Source organism: Pelophylax lessonae (assembly GCF_965119305.1).
Source record: "Pelophylax lessonae genome assembly, chromosome: 13".
NCBI classification, from domain to species: Eukaryota; Metazoa; Chordata; class Amphibia; order Anura; family Ranidae; genus Pelophylax; species Pelophylax lessonae.
The window spans coordinates 176,659,367-176,684,956 of NC_138780.1; the positions used below are offsets into that span (position 1 = coordinate 176,659,367).

A 25,590-nucleotide genomic window follows, 5' to 3' on the forward strand; every position below is an offset into this window, starting at 1 on the left:
GCCGGTTCACATTTCTGCGATGCGGGAACGCTGGGAATATACAGCGTGTTCCCACATCGCATCCGCACCCCTGGCAGTTCACACTGCCATATGCAATACGCTGGGGGGGTGTCAATTAAAAATTAACGACACCCCCAGATCAGATCGCATATCGCAGTGCGATCTGAAAGTTTGCATAGAATCGGATCGCACTAGTGTGAACCACCATGCGGTCCGATTCTGCTGCGGACCAAAAAAAGGGTCCTCTGCGAGTTGGATGCGATTGGGGTGCGAATTCAGCCATACAAACTGTATGGCTGAATTTGCACCGCACAGAGATCGCATGTAATTTTAGGAGTAGTGTGCTCCGAATACATGCGATCTCTGTGATCGCATAAATGTGAACCGGCACTAACAGTCCTTTTCTACAAATAGGTAAAGTCCATGGTTGCAGCACTCAGTAGATTTATTGAAAAAAATATCACTGATAGGGTTTCATATAGATAAACAAGCTTTTTAGGGCAAGATCTTGCCTGAAAGCTTGTGTATTTATGTGGAACACTGACCTACTGGGTGCTGCAACCCCAGACTTCCCTAGCTATCTTTCTGCAAATTTACACTATATTGTCAAAAGTATTGGGACACCGGCCTTTACACACACATGAACTTTAATGGCATCCCAGTATTGGTCCTTAGAGTTCAATATTGAGTTGGCCCACCCTTTGCAGCTATAACAGCTTCAACTCTTCTAGGAAGGCTGTCCACAAGGTTTAGGAGTGTCCATGGGAATGTTTGACCATTCTTCCAGAAGCGCATTTGGGAGGTCAGGCACTGCTGATGGACGAGAAAGCCTGGCTCACAGTCTCTGCTATAATTCATCCCAAAGGTGTTCTATTGCATTGAGGTCAGGCCAGTCGAGTTCCTCCACCCCAAACTCGCTCATCCATGTCTTTATGGGCCTTGCTTTGTGCGCTGGTCCAAATCATTTGGGGGAGGGGGGATCATGGTGTGGGGTTTTTTTTCTTTTGTAGGGGTTGGGCTTGGCCCCTCAGTTCCAGTGAAGGGAACTCTTAGGGCAACAGCATACCAAGACAATTTCAAACTTTGTGGGAACAGTTTGGGGATGGCCCCTTCTTGTTCCAACATGACTGCACACCAGTGCACAAAGCAAGGTCCATAAAGACATGGATGAGCGAGTTTGGGGTGGAGGAACTTCACTGGCCTGCACCTCAACCCGATAGAACATCTTTGGGGATGAATTGGAGTGGAGACTGCGAGCCAGGCCTTCTCGTCCTACATCAGTGCCTGACCACAAAAATGCACTTCTGGAAGAATGGTCAAACATTCCCATAAACACACTCCTAAACCTTGTGGACAGCCTTCCCAGAAGAGTTGAAAGTGTTATAGCTTCAAAGGGTGAGCCAACTCAATATTGAACTCTACAGACTAAGACTGGGATGCCATTAAAGATCATGTGCGTGTAATGGCAGGCATCCCAATACTTTTGGTAATATAGTGTATATGAGAGATGCCCTAAAGCTCAAGGTGTAGGTAAAGTGGCTGTAAAGGCAGAAGGTTTTTTTTTATCTTAATGCATTAGAATAAAGAACCTTCTGTATTCAGCAGCCCCCCTAAAACTTACCTTAACCCATCTAGATCCAGCGATGTTGCAGGAGTGTCTTGGCTAGCCGTGACCCCCCTCCTCATTGGCTGAGACAGCAGCGAGGGGCCATTAGCCCCCACTGCTTTAAAACAAAGTCAGCTAGCCAGCCAATGAGGAGAGAGGGGGTGGGGCCAGGCCGCGGCTCCATGTCTGAATGGACACAGGGAGCTGTGTCTCAGCTAGGGTGCCCCCATAGCAAGCTACTTGCTGTAGAGGCACTCAACAGGAAGGAGGGGCCAGGAGCGCTGAGGAGGGACCTGAGAAGAAGAAGATATGGGCTGCTTTGTGCATAACCACATCACAGAGGAGGCAAGTATAACATTTGTTATTTTTAAGTAAAAAACACTTTAGTATCTCTTTAAAGTGTACCTTTACTTTTGTTGCAAAAAAAACAATCTAATCAGGGTGATGTGTTTTTCCCATGTCCTTTCCAGAGTAATTCCTGAATGGAAGGGTCAGCTTTCACTAAACTAACATGAGCATATCTCAGTGTCTATCTTTTTTAGTAGACAATCCTTATGCCTAGTACACACGATCAGAAAATCGGGCAACAATACAGCTTTCGAAGGGATCTTACAATAGTCTTATTGTTAGTACACATCTTTCAAGAACTGATCACAACAGTCCATCTGAAATTACCTGAAGAGATAGACTACCCATCCTTGGAAACTAAAAAATACATTACAACACATTACATCACCTCTGAAGTATTCTGTCATTCTAGAATTTTCATAACAGTAGTAACCTCTTAATTTTCGATACGCAACTAGCATTCAAAAAAAAAAAAAAAATCATTAGTCCGATATTCTCATCGTGTGTACAAGGCCTAAGGGGGTATCTCACCAAAAATGACATTTCTATTGCCATTAATGCCTAAAATTGTATTCATATCTTTATGCAGACTTCTGAGAAAATCAGTGCGCCGGATAGAAACAGGGAATGTCTTTTCTCGATGGTATTCTATACACCAACGGTGTACAAAACGCATCCTGATTGCCATATTGATTTGAGTAGTTTGACTGATCTAGAAAATTACACTGGTTGCAGATTGAAATGTCAAAGTAATTTTTAATAAGTTTTAAATTCCAAAAATGGCTTGTGTAGCATTTTTGATTGTTATATTACTTTTGTGTTTTAAAAGTAGAGTTTTCCTTTAAGAGTCGGTTCACACTGGGGCGACACAACTCTGTACTACTTCGGGGGCGACTTGTGCATTACCATGCACCACGACTTCGGAGCGACTTGCAGGGACTTCACATAATGGAAGTCTATGCAAGTCGCTCCGAGGTCGCCCCAAAGTAGTACAGGACCCTTTTTCTAAGTCAGAGCGACTTGTGTCGCTCCTATTAGAACGGGTCCTGTAGCGGTCAATGGACCGTGAGGGAGCGCGACTTGTCAGGCTGGCAAGTCGTCTGACAAGTCGCGGTAGTGTGAACCGACTCTAAAGGAAATGTAAAGCCAAAGCTCGTTTGGCTGTACATCTATGAATCACAGTTCATTCTGCACTTCTGTGACCGGTTTTCAGCAGAGAGCGGGCTGAAGTCCAATCTCTGCTGACGTCATAGAAGTCAGTCCAGGCACCGCGTCATCATGACCACGGATTTGGGATTCACCAGGTGCTTGGACCGACACCCCGGTCACCCTTTTAGCGTGCTGCTGAGAGCCTGAACCAGCCGCTCCTGGCGCCTCCACAGCCCAGCGCTCCAGTGAGCGAGGAGGGAGCAGAGCGGAGAGCTGTTGACTGACAGCAGCTCTCTGCTCGGGGAGCTCTCAGAACTGAGTGATCGACGGTGTTTGATCGATTGGTTCTCAATGTAAAAGCGCCAGGGGACTGATGCTGCATCCACCTCATAAAGCAGATATTTTTTTTTTGTCACTGTTAATAAACAATAAGTTGGCTTTGCATTAAATGGGTAATGTTATGTTGTGACACATTGACCCCTCCACGGAATGACTTGCATGCACATTGTACTAGAAACCTAAGTGTTTTTTTTATGGTGTGGATTCGCTGTGGGCAGCGACAAAGTTTATATTGCAGAAGTTTCTAATTCTTTCTGAGATTGTATCTGTTTGTCTTCATTCTATTTTATATAAATAATGAAAATAATATTTGTAAAGCTGTTTCTGAAACTTGTCCTTTCATCTCACAGATCCCAAAGCCCACTGGAGTGAAGAAGGGTTGGCAGAGGGCGTATGCAGTGGTGTGCGATTGTAAGCTCTTCTTGTACGATGTTCCGGAAGGGAAGTCCATGCAGCCCGGAGTGGTTGCCAGCCAGGTTGTGGATCTAAGGTGGGCGGTTTCTCCGCACTTCATAGAACATCTTAGTAGGTGATCTCCAGGGATGACCCAAATTTACCCCCAAACCCTCCCTCCCAAATTCACATTCTTCTGCTTGTTTGCTTTATTCAGAGATGAAGAGTTTTCTGTGAGCTCAGTCTTGGCATCGGATGTCATACATGCAACCCGCAAGGACATTCCCTGCATATTTCGGGTACGTGTAATCCAGAATCTTTTATTACTCTTAAAAGTATGACACTGGTGTGTAGCGTTCTTGACATCAGCTCGAAGAGCACATCTAATTTTGTTATTGAAGAATTAGTTCTGCTTTGTTTTGTTGGAAGGGCTGACGTGTGAGCCGTGTTTATCTTGCATTTCGACAGATTAATTAGGTCAAGTTTTACCTGTTGGATCATCGGAGTGGAAAGCTCATTGACAGATATGTCTGTTGACTGAGTTGGCGAGTACAGAAACAGTCAGCAGAGATAGACAGGGCTGGACAAATACAGGGCACCATGGCGACTAGAATTTTCATCCTGGAGTCTGGGATTTCGTCAGCCTATTCACTGTTGCAGTGATGCACAATCTGTTGTATCGTCTGACTCCCGGGACACAAAGGGTTTTTTTTTTTGGTTTTTTTTTTCTACATGTAATCCTGCTTTGCGGGCATGCAGTAGGGCTCACTTGTCAGCCCTGGATTCTTTCCTGGGTGTACATAATATAACTGGGTACTAATATTTATAGGTAAAGTTGATCCAGGGAATATCTGATTGCCTCTCGGGGGATCAGGAAGGAATTTTTTCCCCTGCTGTTGCAAATTGGATCATGCTTTGCTGGGGTTTTTTCGCCTTCATCTGGATCAGCTGTGCGTATAGGATTGTGTATATGGGATTGTATGGTTGGGTTTTCATTACTGTTTTTTGGTTGTTTTTTTTTTTTATTGGTTCAGCCAGATGGACTTGTGTCTTTTTTCAACCTGACTAACTAGGTAACAGGTGGAAGCATTCAGGCGGCTCCGCCGTTGCCCGATTGCTTCCACACACGCGGGTAAAGTGTCTGGCCACCATGGTCAGGAAAGAATGTATTGCAGTGCGATCTGCATTGCGTTACATTCAGTTGAGCACAGAGGAGACATGCTGCAGGGTCTTTTAGACCCTGGCTGTCTCTTTAAAGAGAACCTGTCATCAAAAATTCATCACATAGGGGTCTTTTTGTCCCCTATGTGATGAAAAAAGTGTTAAAATGGAACTTTACCCATATTAACTTGATAAAAAGTAATGTTCTTTAGCAACCAACATACATTCTACATTAATTATTATGCTACCAAAATTAGTATGTTCTGAAAATTGTCTCCAGCAGTGTTCCTGTTTGTTCTTGCTGGAGGCTGCCATTTTGCTGAAGCCCAAAGCCCCAGCTGTAAATCATAAAACAGAACTAAAACCCATCAATTTGCCAGTTCCAAAAAACAGTTTGATTTATTTGTGTCCTCAACCAAACTGCCAAACCATCAATTGGCTGATGTCATATCCAAATTTATATATGCAGCTCTATGGCAGCTGCAGTTCAAACAGAAGCAACTTTCTTGGCTGTAAAGGATGGGAGGGTTTCATTCCGCTTGACAAGTCGCTTGATAAGTCGCGCTAGTCTGAATTGACTCTTAAAGTACCAAACAGTCTGTTTCTACACACACAGGCTACCTGGGCCCTGGGGTTTGTCATGCCGTGGCCTGTAGTATCCAGATTGACATAATGGGCGCTGTTTTGGAGCCACATTGCAAATTCTATTACATATTTTAAAATGTCTCCAATTTGTCTGTACAGGTGACAGCATCTCTTCTAGGTGCTCCCTCCAAGACCACATCCTCCCTGCTCATCCTGACAGAGAACGAACATGAGAAGAGGAAGTGGGTCGGGATCCTAGAGGGGCTGCAAACTATATTACAGAAGAACAATCTAAGGAACAAAGTAATACATTCTCCACAAGAAGCCTACGATAGCACTTTGCCTCTCATCAAAACCGTTGTGGCAGCAGCTATTATAGGTACTTTCAGATATGTACTGATATCGTATTACATGTGTATTATTGGTCACGCAGGGATTTACTAAAGCTGGTGTGTGCAGAATTATGGTGCGTTTCTGCATAGAAACCAATCAGCTTCCAGGTTTTATTGTCAAAACCTAATTGAACAAGCTGAAGTTAGAAGCTGATTGGATATCATGCACAGCTGCACCAAATTCTCAGTGTGCACCAGTTTTAGTAAATCTCCCCCTTTGGGTCCTTTCACATGGGCAATCCGATCTGATCTGCCTGTCAGTTTTTCAGGTGGACCTGATCAGATTTTCCATGCATCCCTATGGGGCAGCGGATGTCAGCAGAGACATATCCGCTGACATTCGCTGCTATCCGCTTCCGATCCTGTCCGTGAAATCCGGACTAATGGAAACCCTATTTCCCATCCGTCTGGAGGATCAGATCGGATGGGATCAGATGAGAACAGACAGGCGGTCCGTTCTCATCCGCTCTCCCCATAGAGGGCAGCGGGGATCTGACAGCTCCATCTCCGCACACAGAGCGGAGACGGAGCTGTCATCCGCCTGCTCTGTGGGGATCGGCGGATCCATCCCCCGCTGAGCAGAACGGACCTCGTCGGACAGTGCGCCGTGTGAAAGGACCCTTAGTGACTTTCTAGAAGAATTTTATCCTTTCCAGTAAAAAAAAAAAATGTGGTTTACAGCTTATAGCTCAATAACGTCACCTGGAAAGCCAAGGGTTGTCTGAAACACATTGTAATTATTGTGCTATTTTTATTTTTCTCTGGTAGATCGGGACCGGATAGCTGTTGGGACAGAAGAAGGACTGTATGTAATAGAGGTTACAAGAGATGGTGAGTTTAGCATTCTACTGTTCCCAAGTAACAATACAATTCCCTTATATCTTAAACTGATTTTTAGTGAAGATACCCCCATCAGTTCTTTTCCAGGTATGATGTGCCACTAGAGAATGGTGAGTCAAAGTCAGATGTGGGTTTGTAGAAAGTTGCTTAAACCTGCAGCATATGAAGTTGCAGTGATGCTCCCCTCTTTGAAATCCTTAAGCTCTGCTTGTTTGAGTCAATGCAGTGCTTCAGTTCCAACCTGCATACTCAAAATTGGTTCTGGTCACTTCTTTAAAAGTGTGCATGATTCGTTAGTGATCTCGAGAACTTTAGGTGTTAAAGCAGAAGTAAAGCATGGTGGGGGCCCCCACCATGTCGAAGTATACACAGCGTTCATGCCCATTATGACACATTTACATCTGGATCTGCTTTGCTTTAGCAGTGTGAGATCTGAGCTCCCTGCATGCACTTTGTTCTTTTTGGAGACATTATCAGTGTCTGTTGTCTTCTTGGTTCACCCATTGAGCAGGTTCTGATGCTGTAACCTCCCTTGCATGCACTTTGGAGTTATTCTACCTCAGCACCTGGCTCTATACCTCAGCACCACAGTCTGTGTACAGATTTAAAATGATTGCCAGCAGGTAAGTCTTTTTTGGCAAAAGAGACTTATAAAGTATTTTCTACAAAAATTTCCTACCTGTTGGCACATTTTTATATATTTATTTTAGGTTTACGTCCACTTTAAAGCGGAGTTCCGGGCACAAAATCGACCTAATCGATTTTGTGTCCATCCGCTTGCTCTTCTTCACCTGAAAAGGAATTGGATAGTTAGGGTTATTTTTTTTTTTTACTTACCTTGTAATTGTAGATAGAAATACTCACCTATTTTCCACTTCCTCCCTCGGTGGCCGCGCCGTCACTTCTGGTTTGCAATGATTCCTGGGAGCTGAACGTCATCGCTCCCAGGAATCAATGCGACGGCACCGGCCCCGCTCGTCACTTCCGGTGACGGCGCATTCTGGGAGAAGACGCGGAAGAGGACGCAGAAGAGGATCGCGCTGGCTTCAGCTGCCCACAACAGAGATGGCAACGCTGGAGAAGAAATTTTAAAAGTGAGTATTTCTTCTTGCAGGTAAGTGTGAACAGGGACAGATCAGAGGCTATCCATTGTGGAATGTACTAGCCCTGACTGTCCCGGGGGTATTTTCATTGAAAAAACAATTCTGTGCCCGGAACTCCGCTTTAAGTAAAAAGACATTTGAGAGCAGCTGAAGTCTAGAAAGCCTTCCTCTAAAGTGAACAGTTTTTTTCCCCATGCAGTGCAAAGCACTAAAGTCCACTTTACAGGGATACTAAACACACACACCGTTTATTTTACATTGCCCCTTCTATTTCTGTATGTGGATGATGGCACTGTAATTATTTCATTAAAAAAAAAACATCTGAGCACCTTATTCCTAATTGATGTACAGCTGTCACATGACCCATATCTTTCCCAGCCTGTCTGCAGGGAAACATAAGCAGGAGGAGCTTCTAGTTTGCTGCTGCTGGTCACATGTTCAAAAAAAAAAATCAGCCTTTGGAATACAGAGCAAAAATAAATAATATCAAACTGTTCAAATTGTCATACAAATATATAATAAAAATCAAATCTTTATTACTTTGTGTAAAGTAACATGATGTTGGTGGGTTTCTGCCAGTCACAGGCTGTGTCTAAAGCTGAATACACACTATACAACTTTTGTTGTCCAATTTCCTTTAGCTTTACCTTCAACAATGTAGTGCAAGGGCCTGCCTGATTGCATACAAATTGAAAGTGTTTAGGTCTGACCTCATATTATACTGTTTTGGTAAATCTAAAGGAAAAAAATCTACAGAAGATTGTATAGTGTGTATCCAGCTTTAGAATAAGAGGGAGGTGAAGCTACCATTAATCTACATTTCTCTATCGCTCATTGACAGACGTAGTCCTCGGTGATACAGCACCTTCGGGTTATGTTGCCTCCACAGGAGTAGGACTAGACAGGAAATAAAATGCTCTGGCCACACCCCAGGGGCAGTCCCCGAGGGTATATCCCCTCTCTCTCTGCCACAGCAAATCAGTTTTTTTCTGTCTAGTCAGGAGTAAGGACCTAGATACCTTGCTGGGATCTTCGGTCCTGGCAGGATTTTTTTCTTAAAAATATTTTTTTAGACAGCTTTTTTCTCCATTTTTCCTGTGAGATCTTCAAGCAAGAAAGCTGAACTGGGCGATGGGCTGGATGTTGAGATCCGGTGGTCACCCCAGTTCAGCCTACGAGCGTGTGCAGGCCATAGCTCCGCGCTGGGTCGGCCGCGACATAGTCCCACTGGAGGGACTGACCCCGCGAGTTAAACGTCTCGCTGAAACGCCAAGGACCATGAGTCACGGCGTCCGTATTGGTTGACAGCCCTCCCGCCCCGGTGGAGAGGGGCACTGTCAGGAGTTGGTGCCCGCCTGGTTCCGGTATGGTGAGTAGTATGTTCCCCCTTTCCTCTGACGGGTCTTGTGGTGAACGCGGGCCCCTCTCTGTATGGTAAGGATGAGTTCCCCTCTATCCTATAACATGGCACAGATCCCCCTACTTTGAGTGTGATTTTTATGTGCAAAAAGCCAGGAGGCTTGGTTTGGGAGCTGACAATCTAATTGTAAACATGTTAAAAGATTGTAATCAGTGGCAGTATGGGAATCTTACTGTGATAATATAAGTATCCTACCAGTCAGAAGCCACGGACATGTAGACTGCTTTCCAAGTCAAGTCTCAAGCAATAGCAGGCCTTCCAACGGCCATGCGGTCCGCCAGGGTCCGGTACCGCCGACCAAGCTAAATCTCCATGTAGAGAAGGTGTTGTGATGCTCTGCAGTCACGCCGCTATTCGGTACAAACCGCCGCCATTGTTTGCTAGATCGCACGAGGCCGCCATTTTGGCGTAGCCTCGTGTCTCCAGCATGGGGGCGGCCATGTTTGAGGTGATCCAAACACCTCGTGGAGCTAGGGGAGGCGCCGGAAGGCGTGCAGAGGGGCGGAGCCGCCTCCTTTCTTCCTGGGCAGCCAGCCAAAAGACTTCCTGTTTGTGAAGACAGCGCTGTAACCTGTTGCAGTGAACTCTGAGCATCAAGTGGTGAGCCTGGGGGTCTATCTCTCTCTCTCTCGATCGATAGGGATCCCTAGCAGGTAACACTGAGGGGCTTTTGTGGCGCTGGGGATCTGAAAAAAAAAAAAAAAGTTTTTATTTAAGTTTGGATTGTATTTTCCGGGTAGTTACTGGAATAATCATGGACCCTGCCATACAAATACCCCCACCTGTTTCCCTCGAGGGGACCACGGGACCCGCCGGTGCACAGAGTATGGATGCATTTACAGCAGTTTTGGAGTCTATGGTGGCTCGGGTGGAGGCGGCCTGTCAGGGACGGGGGTCAAGAAAGCGACCCCCGCCTACCCCTATATTATCTGACACCTCTGACTCAGATTCAGAGACGGTCACTGCAGCTGCAGGTCCCTCTGCAAAGGCTGTTATCTCAGGTAAAGCTCCCTCAGACAGTGAGGAGGACGTTTCTTCTCCCGCTATAATTCAGGAAGAAGCATTGGTGGACGCACTAGTTGTGGCAGTGCAGGAAACCTTAAGACTTGAGGTTTTACCGGCAGAGGCAACTGAAACAGAGATTCCCTTTGGCACTAACAAGCCCATCAAAACGGTGAAGGTTTTTCCTGTACCCAAGTGTTTTGGTAATAAAATTAAAGGAGAATGGGAGCATTCTAAGCGTACCTTTACTATTTCCAAGCGTATTGCTAGACGCTATCCGTTTGAGGAATCCCTCATTAAGAAATGGACGGTACCACCAGTGGTGGATCCACCTATTTCCAGGCTGAATAAAGCCACGGTTATCCCAGTGGAGGACACTTCGTCCTTTAAGGATCCGGTGGATCGAAAGATGGAAGCGGAGTCCCGCACTATCTTCTCCCTGATAGGGTCAGCATTTAGACCAGTAATTGTTATTGGTCTAGTTTCCCAGACACTAACGGAATGGGCGAGATTGGTACGCCAAGACCTAAGAGGAAAAGATATCCCCCAGGGAACATCTGATTTGATGGAACAGATTATACAAGGGCTACAGTTTGTCTGTGACGCAGCCTTGGATGCTACCCCCCTATTAGGGCATACATCTATGTCAGCGGTAATCCTCAGACGTGTGCTGTGGTTAAAATGCTGGTCAGCTGACCTAGGTTCCAAAAAGACCTTGACGAATCTCCCCTTTCAGGGGAATCGCCTATTTGGGGCCACCCTAGATGAAATCCTTAAGGATGCCACTGGGGGCAAGAGCACTTTCTTGCCACAGGCTGCTAAAGCTAAGGGACCTCGCAACAAGCGAGGACCTTTCTTTACCGCCCATAAAGGGTTCGCACGCCCGGCTGGAACAAGCGGGAAAGGCAAGACTCCTCCAGGAGGGTTCAAGAAAGGCTGGTCGGACAAACAGAGGACCGACTCAGCCAAACCCGAAGCAAAGGATTACACAGCCTGAAGGTGCGCCCCCACCCGGGTTGAGGGTGGGGGGACGTTTTCACCGGTATTCAGGACATTAGATCGAGCATCGACTACTACTACCGGTGCGATTCTTCCCTTCCAACATTTAAGTACTACAGGGAGCGGTAGTCACCGTTCCCTGAATAGATCTTTTCCTTTACCTTTTCCTAAGATTAGTCTCAATTCCCCACAGGAATCGGATCTGGTTGACCAGACAGACCAAGAACCCTCTAGCCGGGTGACTTTGGTCCCTGAGGTTCAACCAGGAAAGATCACCGTTCCTGATAGGAATCAGGTGTCTGATAAATGTGTGGGAACAGAGGATGACCAGACTTTCTCGGATGGTCGGGGCCAGATAGCTCTAGGGACGCCTGGTTCAGATCCAGTCAGCGCCAGTGGTCCTAGAAATTCTAGGATGGCCTCATCAAGCCGGCCTGGCCGACTTGGACATGCTAGTCGCAGACGTTCCGTGGGAACTTCGTCTCAGGGAGTGTCTGCGGTCTCAAGGACCAATTTACCATCGTGCTTTACAGTCGCTGGTTTTAATGGCCTGGCCATTGAGACCCAAGTACTGAAGGACAGAGGTTTGTCAGCTTCAGTCATTCCTACCCTTATTAAAGCAAGGAAAGCGACTTCCAGCAAGGTCTATTATCACACATGGAAGACTTATATTGCGTGGTGCGAATCTTTAGGATCTCCTAACGTACCTATTCGGTGACTCGAATATTGGCCTTTTTGCAAAAAGGGGTTGAACAGAAACTAGCCTTGAGCACCATCAAGGGTCAAGTTTCAGCATTAGCAATCTTCTTTCAGAAACCTTTAGCTACCAAGTCCTTGGTGCGGAATTTCATCCAGGGGGTGCGGCACCTGGCTCCACCAGTCCGCGCGCCCTTACCGCCCTGGGATCTTAATTTGGTTTTGTCGGTTCTACAGAAACCCATCAGGGAGATTCCCTTGCTTACTTTATCCCAGAAGGTGGCCTTCTTGGTGGCTATCACTTCTGCTCGCAGGGTGTCAGAACTGGCTGCATTATCATGCCAGTCCCCATACCTAGTGATTCATAGGGATAAGGTAGTACTTCACCCTAAGCAATCCTTTCTTCCTAAGGTGGTTTCAGATTTTCATCTGAATGAAGATATTGTACTACCTTCCTTGTGTCCTCAGCCCAATCATCATCGGGAACATGCGTTGCATTCCTTGGATGTGGTTCGGGCAATCAGGGTATACCTGAAAGCTACGGAATCATTCCGTAAGACGGATTCACTTTTTGTGATCACGGATGGCCCCAGAAAGGGGTTGTCTGCATCTGCCGCGACCATTGCTAAATGGATTAGACAAACGGTGGTACAGGCTTATTCTATTAAGGGTCAGAGTCCTCCGTTCCCTGTTAGGGCGCACTCCACTCGAGCGCTCAGTACTTCCTGGGCCTTTCGCCATCAGGCATCAGTGGTCCAGGTATGTAAGGCGGCCACCTGGTCGTCGGTACATACCTTTACAAAATTTTATAAAATTGATGTCATGGCATCGGCGGATGCCTCATTTGGCCGCAAGGTTTTGCAGGCCGCAATTTGAGGAGACCGGTGGTCTACCTCGAGGGTTTTTTTTTCTGTTTGAAAATTTTTTTGTTGAGTCTCATCATTAAGGATGAGCATTGTAAACTTCTAGTTGGCACAGGTTGGGCCTTCTAGATTTGGATTTGGTTTCCATTTTCCCACCCCTCATTTGTGATACTGCTCTGGGACTTCCCGAAGGTGCTGTATCACCGAGGACTACGTCTGTCAATGAGCGATAGAGAAAAATGGATTTTTGTAAAATCTTACCGTAAAATCCTTTTCTCTTAGCTCATTGACAGACGTAGTACCCGCCCCTCTGTTTTTTGGGTTGGGTTAAATTCTCTAAAGACTGCTTTTGTGACATAACTGATTTGCTGTGGCAGAGAGAGAGGGGATATACCCTCGGGGACTGCCCCTGGGGTGTGGCCAGAGCATTTTATTTCCTGTCTAGTCCTACTCCTGTGGAGGCAGCATAACCCGAAGGTGCTGCATCACCGAGGACTACGTCTGTCAATGAGCTAAGAGAAAAGGATTTTACGGTAAGATTTTACAAAAATCCATTTATAATCCCGCCCTTATTGTGTTTAGCTGGTTAGTGGGCATGGAGGAGGAGGGAGGGAGTGTGCTGTCATTTACCACTGTGTATACACCCACATGTGTGACTCTATAGTCACATAAGCTGCTCAGATGTGATAGGGAAAAATGCTCAGCATGGAAACTCACTGAAAACTGAGCATGTGCAGAGCTGCCAACACTGCTGTGCAAAATCCCTAGCTGAATTGGGGACATGGACAGAAGGGGGAGATAGAGAGCAGCAGAATACATAAAACGAATCTCATAGTGACTGAGTGAGTATGAACAGAATGTAATACAGCTTTCTTTGATAGTTTTTTTTTTTTATATGATGTGGGTTTAGTGACACTTTAATGTTTGACCACTGTTCAGCATACTCACCTTCCCTGTGCCCCTCCACTGATCTGTTTAGGAAGTACATACTTGCTGAAATGAATCACATGACTCGCTCCTTTTTCTCCCATGTGACAGCGCTAGTGCTTGTTACTGGTCCTGCAAGAACCAACATAATGACATTATGGGGAGAGATGCTTCAGCCCTGTGGAAGCTCTAACTTAGATTGACTCGGGACTAACACATGTTTTTCTTTTTCCTCCTCATTCCTGGCGTCAAATCAGTAATATGGTAATGGAGAAAAAGATTCTATGAGGGCGGCTTTAACCACTTACCGACCGCCCACCGCCTTTTTACGTTGGTCCTTTGACGCTAAATACCAGGGTTATGGCAGCAGATAACTGTCATAACCCTGGTATTTTTAAAAACGGCAGACGATCAGCTTTCAGATAAGGGTGGTCCCAGTGGCGCATTCGCCGTGGGATCACCCTTACAGTGTGGCGGAAGAGGTGCCCCTTCCGCCGCGTCCCGGCCGTTTTCCCCGCTTACCAGACTCGCCGGCAGCGGGGAAAAGGATGTGGTCCCGAATCCTCTGAGAAGACCAGAGCGACGTCAAACATCGTTGCTTAGCAACCGGTTTAAAGGGCTGATTTTTTTTTCAACACTTTTTTTTTTTTTCCTTTTTTAGTGTAGTTGTGAGGTGTGAGGTCTTTTTGACCCCAGATCTCACAATAAAGAGGTCCTGTCATGGCTATTTCTATTACAAGGGATGTTTACATTCCTTGTAATAGGAATAAAGATGATCACATTTTTTTTTTCAAAAATGGTGTATGAATATTAAAAATAATACGGTGAATAAAATAGAAAAAAAAATTAAAGCACCCTGCCCCCGTTGGCTCGCGCGCAGAAGCGAACGCATACGGAAGTCCCGCCCACATATGTAAACGGTGTTCAAACCACACATGTGAGGTATCGCCGCGATCGTTAGAGCGAGAGCAATAATTTGAAACATTCTGTGTAAACTGGTAACCTGTAGAAATTTTTTAAAGTGTCGCCTATGGGATTTTTAAGTACCAAAGTTTGTCGCCATTCCGCGAGCGTGCGCAATTTTGAAGCATGACATGTTGGGTATCTAATTACTCAGCGTAACATTATCTTTCACACTATAGAAAAAAATTGGGCTAACTTTACTGTTTTCTTATTTTTTAATTAAAAAAGATGATTTTTTTCCCCAAAAAATTGTGGTTGGAAGACCGCTGCGCAAATACGGTGTGATAAAAAATATTGCAACGATCTCCATTTTATTCTCTAGGATCTCTGCTAAAAAGAAATGTAATGTTTGGGGGTTCTAAGTAGTTTTCTAGCAAAAATAACTGATTTTAGCTTGTAAACACCAAGTGTCAAAAATAGGCCTGGTCTTAAAGTGGTTAAAGTGCACTTGTTACCTTTCCCTACATTGACAAAGCAAGGGTTCAGTTTAAAGGAAGCCTGTATGTATGTCAAGAAATATGCTGCTATTGTTGATTGCCCCCTGAAAATGCTACTTGTCTGGCTTTCTCTGACTTTAGTATTTTCTGAGGCACTGACCTGGAGGAAGAATGCAGCAAGTAAAGTTAGAACGCCATATATGTGTTAGTGAGCACATCAACAACTCAGAAATTAAGGAAGCTATTTGATCAACAAAATGACCAGGAAACAAAATTTTAAAATGGATTAATTAACAATGCCAGCCCTAGAAAAAAAAAAAACAGAACACCCTTTTTTTTAATCCCTTTTTAATTAAATAATTTTTTTTTAATTGGTATAACACTGTGTTTTCTTTTTTTCCAGTGATTGTTCGTGCGGCGGACTGTAAGAAAGTATACCAGATAGAACTGGCACCCAAAGAAAAGATTGTTGTCCTGGTATGCGGTCGAAATCGGCACGTCCACTTGTTCCCCTGGACTTCTCTGGATGGCTCAGAGGGCAGCTTCGACATCAAATTACCGGAGTCCAAGGGCTGCCAGCTCATCATTACTGGGACATTAAAGAAATCACCTTCCTCTTGTTTATTTGTCGCTGTCAAGCGGCAGATCCTTTGCTATGAAATCCAGAGAACTAAACCATTCCATAAAAAGTTCAATGAGATCCTGGCCCCTGGTAACGTTCAGTGGATGGCCGTTTTTAAGGACAAGCTTTGCGTTGGCTACCAGTCTGGGTTCTGCCTGCTGAACATCCATGGAGACGGACAGCCGATAAACCTGGTCAACCCCAATGACCCCTCCTTGGCATTCCTTTCCCAGCAACCTATGGATGCTCTATGCGCTGTGGAGCTCGGAAAGGACGAGTATCTGCTTTGCTTCAGTCAGACGGGAGTGTACGTGGACTCACAAGGTCGAAGGTCACGCTTGCAGGAACTGATGTGGCCAGCCACTCCTGTTGGTTGCAGTACGTACATATCAACGTCTTACCTTTGCAGTAGATCAACTGCAGTTTCTGCACTTGAGCAACTTCCTTTCTGCTACTCTTTAGTCTCTGTTCAGCCGTAGGTAGAGATTTGACTCCCCCTCTGTGCCTGTATTCTCCCAGCAGCGCTGATCTTGAGGTCTCTGCACCTGACAATCTTTAGGCCTACCAATGTTCCATGGCATGGGGGGGTGGCACTTAAAGCCCAACTCTGACCAAAACTTTTGTTTTAGACAAACTGGGGAAGAGATGGTACCTCTGTCACATTTTCTTTACATAGACTTGAGGGAAAGTGCCAAAAGCAGAACATATATAGTTCAGATTGTTCATTTTAGACTTCTATCATTAAAAGCCAGTTTGATTTGGGGGCTTAAAGGGTCCCCCTTCATCAGGGTTTGGTGCTGTTGAACAAAGTGTGTCTGGACTGATAAAACTGAGAGGTATTTAGTATGATGGCTGCACCAGATGGGAGAAGCTGCCTTTACATGCCTAAGACCTGACAAATAACACCTACTGCTTTAAGAGATCCAGCACCCCAAACCTTCTACCTACAACAATAAGTGCTCAACCTGTGGCCCTCCAGCTGTTGCGGAACTACAAGTCCCATAAGCCATTGCAAGCCGCTTACAGTTACAAGCATGACTCCCAGAGGCATGATGACACTTACAGTTCTGCAACAGCTGAAGGGCCACAGGTTGAGCACCCTACATCCTTGTTTTAAAGATTTCCATTTACTCTGTTGGTACAGGAAGTAATTGAAAATCTGTCTAGTGCAGTGGTTCTCCACTCCTGTCCTCAGGACCCACTAACAGGCCAGATTTTAGATATTCAAACAAAAATTCTCCTGTGTTCAGGTGGTGTGCGACGAAGGATAAGTGTTCTTATATGGTCTTTGTGGGCACCACTTAGGTCTTGCCGCCCCCTCAGGGCCAAGGATATCCAAAATATACTGAAGACAACAACAAAAGAAGGGCGCACCGACGTTATGCAATACCACTAAAAAATCAGAAGACAACATACATTGTACTTACAAGCAAATGGTGATTGCGCACATAAAACACAATGGAACCGGTCGTCTCCAAATGGCCAGGGAACCCCTGTGTTGGATGACGTGCTGGTGTCTGCAAATGTCTAGCTGGGCTAACGTGTTTCGAGGGAGAACCCTCTTCCTCAGAGCCAAATCGTGCTACTCCTTGAACCCCTGTGTTGGATGACGTGCTGGTGTCTGCAAATGTCTAGCTGGGCTAATGCGTTTCGAGGGAGAACCCTCTTCCTCAGAGCCAAAGTAGCACGCTTTTGCTCTGAGGAAGAGGGTTCTCCCTCGAAACGTCTTAGCCCAGCTAGACATCTGCAGACACCAGCAAGTCATCCAACACGGGTTCCCTGGCCATTTGGAGATGACCAGTTCTCTTGTGTTTTATGTGCGCGATCACCATTTGCTTGAGAGTACAATGTATGTAGTCTTCGGATTTTAATAAACCTTTTAGTGGTAATGCACAAGGTCGGTTCGCCCTTCTTTTGTTGTTTTTCAGATTTTAAGTATTACTTTGGGGTGATGCAGACTAGAATATCGCAATCACTGAGCAGCAAATATCATCACACGTGATGGATTTCAGTTATCTTGCAAGCCTGGCCTGTTAGTGGGTCCTGAAGACAGGCGTTGAAAAACACCGCTCTAGTGGGAACAGCCTGCAACAAAACGTGGTTTTTAGTAAAATAAAAAAAAAAAATAAAGTGTTTGTCCCCCTGACAACCACCCACTCATTTCTTGTCGTCCTGTGAGGAAAACAGGAAGGTGAAAGCTCCCAGACAGGATCTAACATTTGCCGGAAGTTCTTTTTTTTTTTTCTTTCTAAGTCTATGCAGAGCTTCAAGCTCTGCAGTTAGTGCTTTAACTTTACTAATTCTTTGTCGGTTGGAGAGCGACTAACCTATCCACAGAAGGGTAGGTGACACTCTCTTGGAACACAGATTAGATAGAATTGTAGTGGGCAAATCTTAACTCTGGATTATTGGGAGAAATAGCACAGTACACTGATAACTGAAATGTCAGTTTAGATCAGGGATATGCAAACTGTGGCCCTCCAGATGTTGCAGAACTACAAGTCCCATGAGGCATAGCAAGATTCTGACACCCATAGGAAGAGGCATGATGGGACTTGTAGTTTTTCAACAGCTGGAGGGCCACAGTTTGCATATCCCTGGTTTAGATGGAACAATGATTTGATACTGTAGCAGAGGGTTCAGTGGGGACCAGTCGAGATGCATGTATGGGCAGGCTGGTTGTACCCAAGTTGATCCATCGATAAGCTTAGGTACGACCTGCTTGCCAATTTTTTTTTGCGCATGCAATTTCTGCTGGTGGCTATAGCTACTAGCAGTAATCGTGTTCTGGCGGCAGTAAAGGCTTGGTGCTTCCCCTAACCAGCAATAGCACTGTGAGAGGTATTCCCCCCCCCCATCAACACTGACTGTGTTGATGGAGTAATCAAGCAATTTTCTTTCCTTCCCCCAAGGAAAGAAAATCAAATCCACTATGGGCTGCTTAGGAAACCGAGGTCCAGTGTGTTCAGAGCACATTGTTGGATTGGCGAGTGTATAGTGAGTACAAGTACAGAGGAAGCCGTACCAAACAAGTGACCAACACCTTACAGACAATAAAGCATCCATATTCTTTTAAATATATAGTTTGTTAAAATCTAGAACAGCTGTATGTTGCTGATATTGTTTAGAAATGTAAGGATTTAAAACGCCAAAGTCCTGCAACATTGCAAATCTTTCCAATACAGGTAAAGTACAGATGCTTAGTTCAGTTGCTGCAAGGCTCAGATCCCATTGTGAAAATCTTATGCAGAATTTGAGGCTGATTTACTAAAGGCAGAAAGGCTGTTTACTTTACAAGGGAGTTTTTACTTTCCAAGTGAATGTTCCCCTAGCAGAGCTTCACGTCATTTACTAAGCTGACTTCAGCTTCATTTTTCCCTTTGCATTTGATTAGGTATTCTTTGCAAAGTGATTTTTCACCAATCTATAGGGAAATTCCCTAGCAAAGTGTTGTCTTTTTGCCCTTCGTAAATCAACGCATCTGTCTGTGAAGGTTCTCATTTATCCAGGTTGTGGTTGTACCTAGTAGTAGTTAGACTTATTCTTCTGAAATTGTTCTTTAATTTTTTGTTGCATCTATTTGCTGCTTTTTCCGTTCTAATGAGTGTCAATGGGGTGAATCTTATGGAGGTCAAGTGGTTAAAGATCCTTCTGAGTTATTCTGACACCCCAGCTATATAGGGGATGCCTATATTACCCTTAGTGTTCTGCTTGTCCCCTCTCATGTTTTTTCTTGACCTTGTTGATGATTTTACAGAAGCCCATTCTGGGTAGCCACAGACTTTTAAAGCCCTCCTGAGATGTGTTCCAGTAACCCCCAGTTTTTGTTCCAGTGGCTGGTGGGAGTCAAAAATCTTTATACTGGTCTGTGTGGGTAGGTTTTCTGTAGACCCCAATGTCCAATCACCCCCCTTGACATGTAACATGCAATCTAGAAAGAGTGATTTGTTGTTTGCTTCTCGTATTTGTCCATTGAGTTTGTGTTCACTTGAACCTGTTTTTCTGATGATATCTTGAATCATGTATCGACCACATATTTGAACCAATGATTCTGTGTTATTCCTCTGAAAGAGCCTCTCTTCTTCATCTCCTCCATGTACTAGATAGCTACAATGGAAGGTATGGGTCATCCCATACTACAGCCTTGTTTCTGTCTGTAGAGGTTATCATTGAAGTAGGTGGTGTTAGGCCAGCCATAGACTGTTTGAATCTCCACTGGTTCAGCTGGAACTGGCCGAGATTCGAACCCATGTATGGGCAGGCTAAATGTACCAAGTTGATTGATTTACTAAACTTGGGTACAACCAGCCTGTCAGATTTTACTTGCGATTATCACTGGCGGCTGCTATAGCTGCTAACAACCACTGACTTCTCCTGGTGGGGATGGCTTCCCCCACCCCCTTCCAGTTCATCTAAAAGCACTTTTGCGCAAAAAACGCTTTTTGGACGCCATGGTCCTCTATTTTCCAGGCACAAAGCACTGGAAAAGCACAAGCAGGGTACTGGAAAAGTCACCAGGTGAAATCCTGTGGTGAAATGGGATGATACAGTGTAATCCATTAGGATCACAGCTTTGTATCATCTCATTTGGTGTATTTACGTTTTTGAAATTGCCGTCGGCTCCAACCCTGCGTCGCAACGCTCGCAGGGAAGGGAACCGGAAGACAAGTGCCGGCATCGGCCGAGCACAGAGTGGGAGGACGGTGGGGGATCGCAGGGGAAGGTGAGTTTTAAAACAGATTTCCATGCAAAACAATGTACCGCTTTTAGCACAGAAATTCTGACATTATCAGACCGCCAGGAAGGATAATTCCGTAAAAAAAATTAACAGAAAAGAAAATTCAAATGTGTTGAAGCAAAAGTGAATACGCCACCCGTCACCACCAGAAAGGGTACATGAATGATCCTTAGTGAATGCCTCCACCTTATAAATTGCTTACTTACCAACTTATGTTGACCTCTTATTACGATAGGTCAATCTCTTATGTGGCTCAAACCCAGCCAGGGCCTCTTATCCATCCAAGGGGACTTGAGATGAAGTAGGGAATCTCACCACTTAAACGGACTCAGTCATGCAAGATCCCCAAAAAAAAAAAAAAATAAAGCTCGCCATAGTATAAAATCCTTTAGAGTCGGTTCACACTAGCGCGACTTGTCATGCGACTTGTCAGCCTGACAAGTCGCGGTCCATTGACCGCTACAGGACCCGTTCTAATAGGAGCGACACAAGTCGCTCCGATTTAGAAAAAGGGTCCTGTACTACTTCGGGCGACCTCTGAGCGACTTGCATAGACTTCCATTATGTGAAGTCCCTGCAAGTCGCTCCGAAGTCATGGTGCATGGTAATGCACAAGTCGCCCCCGAAGTAGTACAGAGTCGTGTCGCCCCAGTGTGAACCGACTCTTAAGCATTTATTAAGATAAAAAAGATTGCGCTTACAACACAGCACTTAAAAATTAGCATGAAAGTAATAAGCCAGCCGGCTCTGTGTAGCAGCCCATCCTTCCAGGATTAGCGTAGCACGGTGACATCAGCACAACGCTTCAAACGTCGCGTTTCGTCACACTCTGCCCCAGGACGATGTCAGTGTGTGATGGAACACATCGGGCCCCCCATCAACATTGACTGCTTTGATGGGGAAATTGAACAATTTTCCTAACTTCCACCTGTAATCATTCCATTACCTGTACCACAAGTAAACTAAGGAGAAGGATGCTGGTGACATCGGTGCCCTTATATGGACACATGACCTTATTTTGTCAACATCATTGGCCTATTTTTATCCAATGACATTGTCTAAATATGTGAATGTGTCCATATAAGGGCACTGGTATCCCGACCCTTTCTTCACATTTGCAGTGGGGCGAGGAATGACCAGGCTTGCAACCGAAGTGAGAAGAGAAACAGGCGCCATTGTAATAAGCCAAAGGTTTTATTGCACAAATTTACATAGTAACTTACACAGAAGTTAGCACGCGCTTCGGAGCATGCACACTCGGCTCCTTCCTCAAGCGCTTGAGGAAGGAGCCGAGTGCGCATGCTCCGAAACACGTTGCGTCATTTCCGGTAGCCTGCGTCTCATTGCGGCTTCCAGTAAAACCAGCTCCTCGGACCAGCTTCCTGTGACGTCACTTCCGGGCCGGTGGACGGCCAGATCGTGCGGCTGGGGTTGCTGCTACATGGACTGGTGCTAACTTCTGTGTAAGTTACTATGTATATTTGTGCAATAAAACCTTTGGCTTATTACAGTGGCGCCTGTTTCTCTTCTCACTTCTGCCAGCGGAATTCTCAGTTTTTCCTGCCAGTGCTGCCTTGTACCCGGCCATCCTGGACAGTTCACACCAAGAACTTGGAGACATCCCCTGCGCCCCCTTTACTGCGGTGGATTCCCCCTCCTCTTGTTTGGTTAGAAGCGCCCAACATCCATTCTCTCCAGGCTTGCAACCGAGGCGAATTGAAGAGAGTGCGAAGTGGAAGTTCAGATAGGGATGAGATTGCAGGACACTCTAATAGGGTGCAACAATGACCACCTTAGATTACATGAAGTATTCCAGTTCTACCTGTTTAATCCTATGTATAATAATAAGTCAATGCCAATGTTATGTCTGTTTGCTATAGGCTGCAGCTCCTCCTATGTCACTGTGTACAGTGAATATGGAATCGATGTGTTTGATGTCCACACCATGGATTGGATACAGACCGTCGGGCTAAGGAGGGTGAGTTCAGTGTATATTATTGCTTAAGTCTTACCAGCATCCCGCCTGTGTATTTTCTCTTCTGATTTTTTTTTTTTTGTGTTTGACAGATCAAGCCATTAAACTTGGAAGGTTCATTGAATCTGCTGAATTCCGAGCCAGCCCGCCTCCTGTATTTGAAGAGTGTATATTCAGGTCTGTTGTGTTCCACTATTTACTTGGCCAGACCGTATCCTCTCCTATATAAAATTGTCTGCTTTGAATGACTTATAGTAATACTAAAATCATTTTTTTTTTTTTTTTTTTGTTAACAATAACAAACATGTTATACTTACCTGCTCCGTGTAATGGTTTTGCCCAGAGCAGCCCAGATCCTCCTCTTCTCGGGTCCCTCTTCGGCACTCCTGGCCCCTCCCTCCTGTTCAGTGTCCCCACAGCAAGCAGCGTGCTATGGGGGCACCCAAACCACAGCTCCCTGTGTCCATTGCAGCCCAGCCCCGCCCTCTCTCTTTCTCTCTCCTCATTGGCTCACTGACTTTGACAGCAGTAGGAACAAATGGCGCTTCGCTGCTGTCTCAGCCAATGAGGAGGGAGAGTTCAGGCAGCCGAGTCTCTCATGCAACATTGCTGGATCGGAGGGAGCTCAAGTATTAGGGGGCCTAAGGGGGGCTGCTGCTCACAGAAGGCTTTTTATCTTTATGCATAGAATGCATTCAAATAAAAAACATTCTGACTTTTACAAGCACTTTAAACTACAATTAAAATTGTGGTTTAAACAATTGCTAATGCAACATCCACAAAAGATAGCCTCTACCTGCCTTCTGAGTCCCATCCATCCATCGATGCACTGACAGCGGTCCTGGAGTCCTTGGTGTCCCGGGTGGAGGTGGCTTTTGGGCGACGGGCTGGCAAAAGCACCCCCGCCTTCCCCTGCCTCATTTGTCTCATCAGATTCTGAATCTGATATGGCCACCGCGGACGTGGGTCACTCTGCTGGGTTTGCGACCACGTGCCCTGAATCCTCAGATAGTGAGGAGTATTTCTCCACTTCTGCAACCGTGTACGTAAAGGCACTGGTAGACGCACTGATTGTAGCTGTGCTTGAGACTTTAAAGATGGAGGACGCAGCGGCGCAGGTTCCCTTTGGCATTCACAAGCCATCAAGAGCGGAAAAGGTGTTCCCTTTCCCCTCTTATTTTGACAGAAGCGTCCCCGTGGGTTCCCTAAGCGATTTTGCTAGGCGATACCCCTATGAGGAGTCCCTTCTTTAGAAGTGGACTGTTCCACTGGTGGTGGATCTCCAGTTTCCAGTTTAAACAAGGCAACCATGATTCCGGTTGAAGAGTTCCCAGCCTTTAAGGATCCGACTGACAGGAAGGCAGAGGCTGTGGCCCGCAATATTGTACATCCTGGCTGGTTGGGCACTGAGGTCGATATTTACCATTGCCCTGGTGTTGCACACTCTGACCGAATGGGCTATGATTTTGCGCCGTGACCTGGAGGGGGGAGTAGCTCCCCCCTGCCTTTGCTGATCTGGCGGACCAGCTGGTCCAGGGGCTGCAGATTATCTGTGATGTCTCTTTGGATGTAGCTCCCCTAGTGGCTCGGCTCTCTGTTTTGGCAGTGGTCCTTCTGCATGTCTTTTGGCTCAAATGCTGGTGTGTGGACCAGACTTCTAAAAAGGCCTTGATTGATATTCCCTTTCAAGGAGATCGCCGGTTTGGTGCTACCCTGGATGACCTCATTAAAGGTCTCACAGGAGGGAAGAATACCTTTCTTTCGCAGGCTGCTAAGGGCAGGGATTTTTACTAAAATCTGTTTACAGTCTCTAGGAAGAAAGGCAAGGTGCTTCCAATTCTGGACCTCAAGGTGCTGAATTGCTCTGTGCGGGTGCGAAAGTTCAGAATGGAGTCTGCTCGCACGGTGGTGGCTTCACTGCATCAGGGGGATCTTTCTTGCCTTCACTGACATCAAGGCCGCTTACCTTCACATTCCAATATGTCGGTCTCCAGCACTTCCTCTGCTTTGCCGTGGGAGAGGAGCATTATCAGTTTGTGGCGTTACCCTTTGGTCTCGCTTCTGCTCCTCGGGTCTTCACGAAAGTGTTGGCCGCGGTGCTAGCATTGTTACACCAATGGGGGATCGCGGTAGTGGGCTACTTGGACGACGAACTTCTGTGAGCGGAGTCTCCCACTGCTCTGGTGGAAAGCCTGGAAATCACCTTACAAGCTTGAGGGTGTTTGACTGGATTCTGAATTTTCAGAAGTCTGCTCTCCTTCCGTCTACAAAGCTGGACTATCTGGGTCTGACTCTTGACTCGGCCTTAGCCAGAGTGCTCTTTCCTCTGGACAAGCTCCAGAAGCTGCTGGCTATAATTCATCTCCTGCTGTCCAGCAGATGGTAATCCTTCTGGACTGGCATGCGGGTGCTGGGCCTGATGGTGTCTACCTTCGAGGCGGTTCCATTTGCACAGTTCCATATGAGGTCCCTGCAAGGGAGATTCTGGCCAAATGGGACAAATGTCCGCAGTCTCTGGACAATCTGATCTGGCTGAGCCAGGGAATGAGAGTCCCTGATATGGTGGCTTCGTACTTTGGGTGGGCAAATCTTTCCCCCCCGTGTATTGGACAGTGGTCACTATGGATGCCAGCCTGCTCAGGGGGTCTGGATACTGGAAGAGTCCAGACTACCGATCAATGTCTTGGTACCTTGAGTGATTAGACTGTGCCTGGAACATTGAACAGATCGTCTTCAGGGATGTCCAGTGTGCATTCAATGGGACAATGGCAAGGCTGTGGATTATGTCAATCACCAGGAGGGCACAAGAAGTGTCCTGGTGGCACTGGAGGTAGCCGCCAATCCAAGGTGGGCAGAACAATTCGTTCCAGCCCTCGCCCCTGTACACATTCCCGGGGTGAAAAACTGGCAGGCCGATTACCTCAGTCGGCAGGCGTTGGACTAAGGGGAGTGGTCTCTTCCTCCTGAGGTGTTTCATCAGTTGTGTCTCCGGTGGGGCATCCCCGGGATAGATCTGTTGGCGTCCCAGCTCA

At 46.0% G+C, this 25,590-nt stretch overlaps 1 protein-coding gene across 4 annotated transcripts in view; it reads left to right on the plus strand.

The window, feature by feature from the left end:
• Positions 1–25,590, plus strand: part of CDC42BPB (CDC42 binding protein kinase beta) — a 264,686-nt gene that overhangs the window by 224,461 nt on the left and 14,635 nt on the right. For all 4 annotated transcript variants that reach the window (XM_082242642.1, XM_082242643.1, XM_082242644.1 and 1 more), the window contains 7 exons: positions 3,793–3,932; positions 4,053–4,134; positions 5,741–5,960; positions 6,742–6,804; positions 15,627–16,223; positions 22,464–22,561; positions 22,651–22,735. In XM_082242642.1, coding sequence (XP_082098768.1) covers positions 3,793–3,932; positions 4,053–4,134; positions 5,741–5,960; positions 6,742–6,804; positions 15,627–16,223; positions 22,464–22,561; positions 22,651–22,735 — 1,285 coding nt within the window. The remainder of the gene's footprint in view (positions 1–3,792; positions 3,933–4,052; positions 4,135–5,740; positions 5,961–6,741; positions 6,805–15,626; positions 16,224–22,463; positions 22,562–22,650; positions 22,736–25,590) is intronic.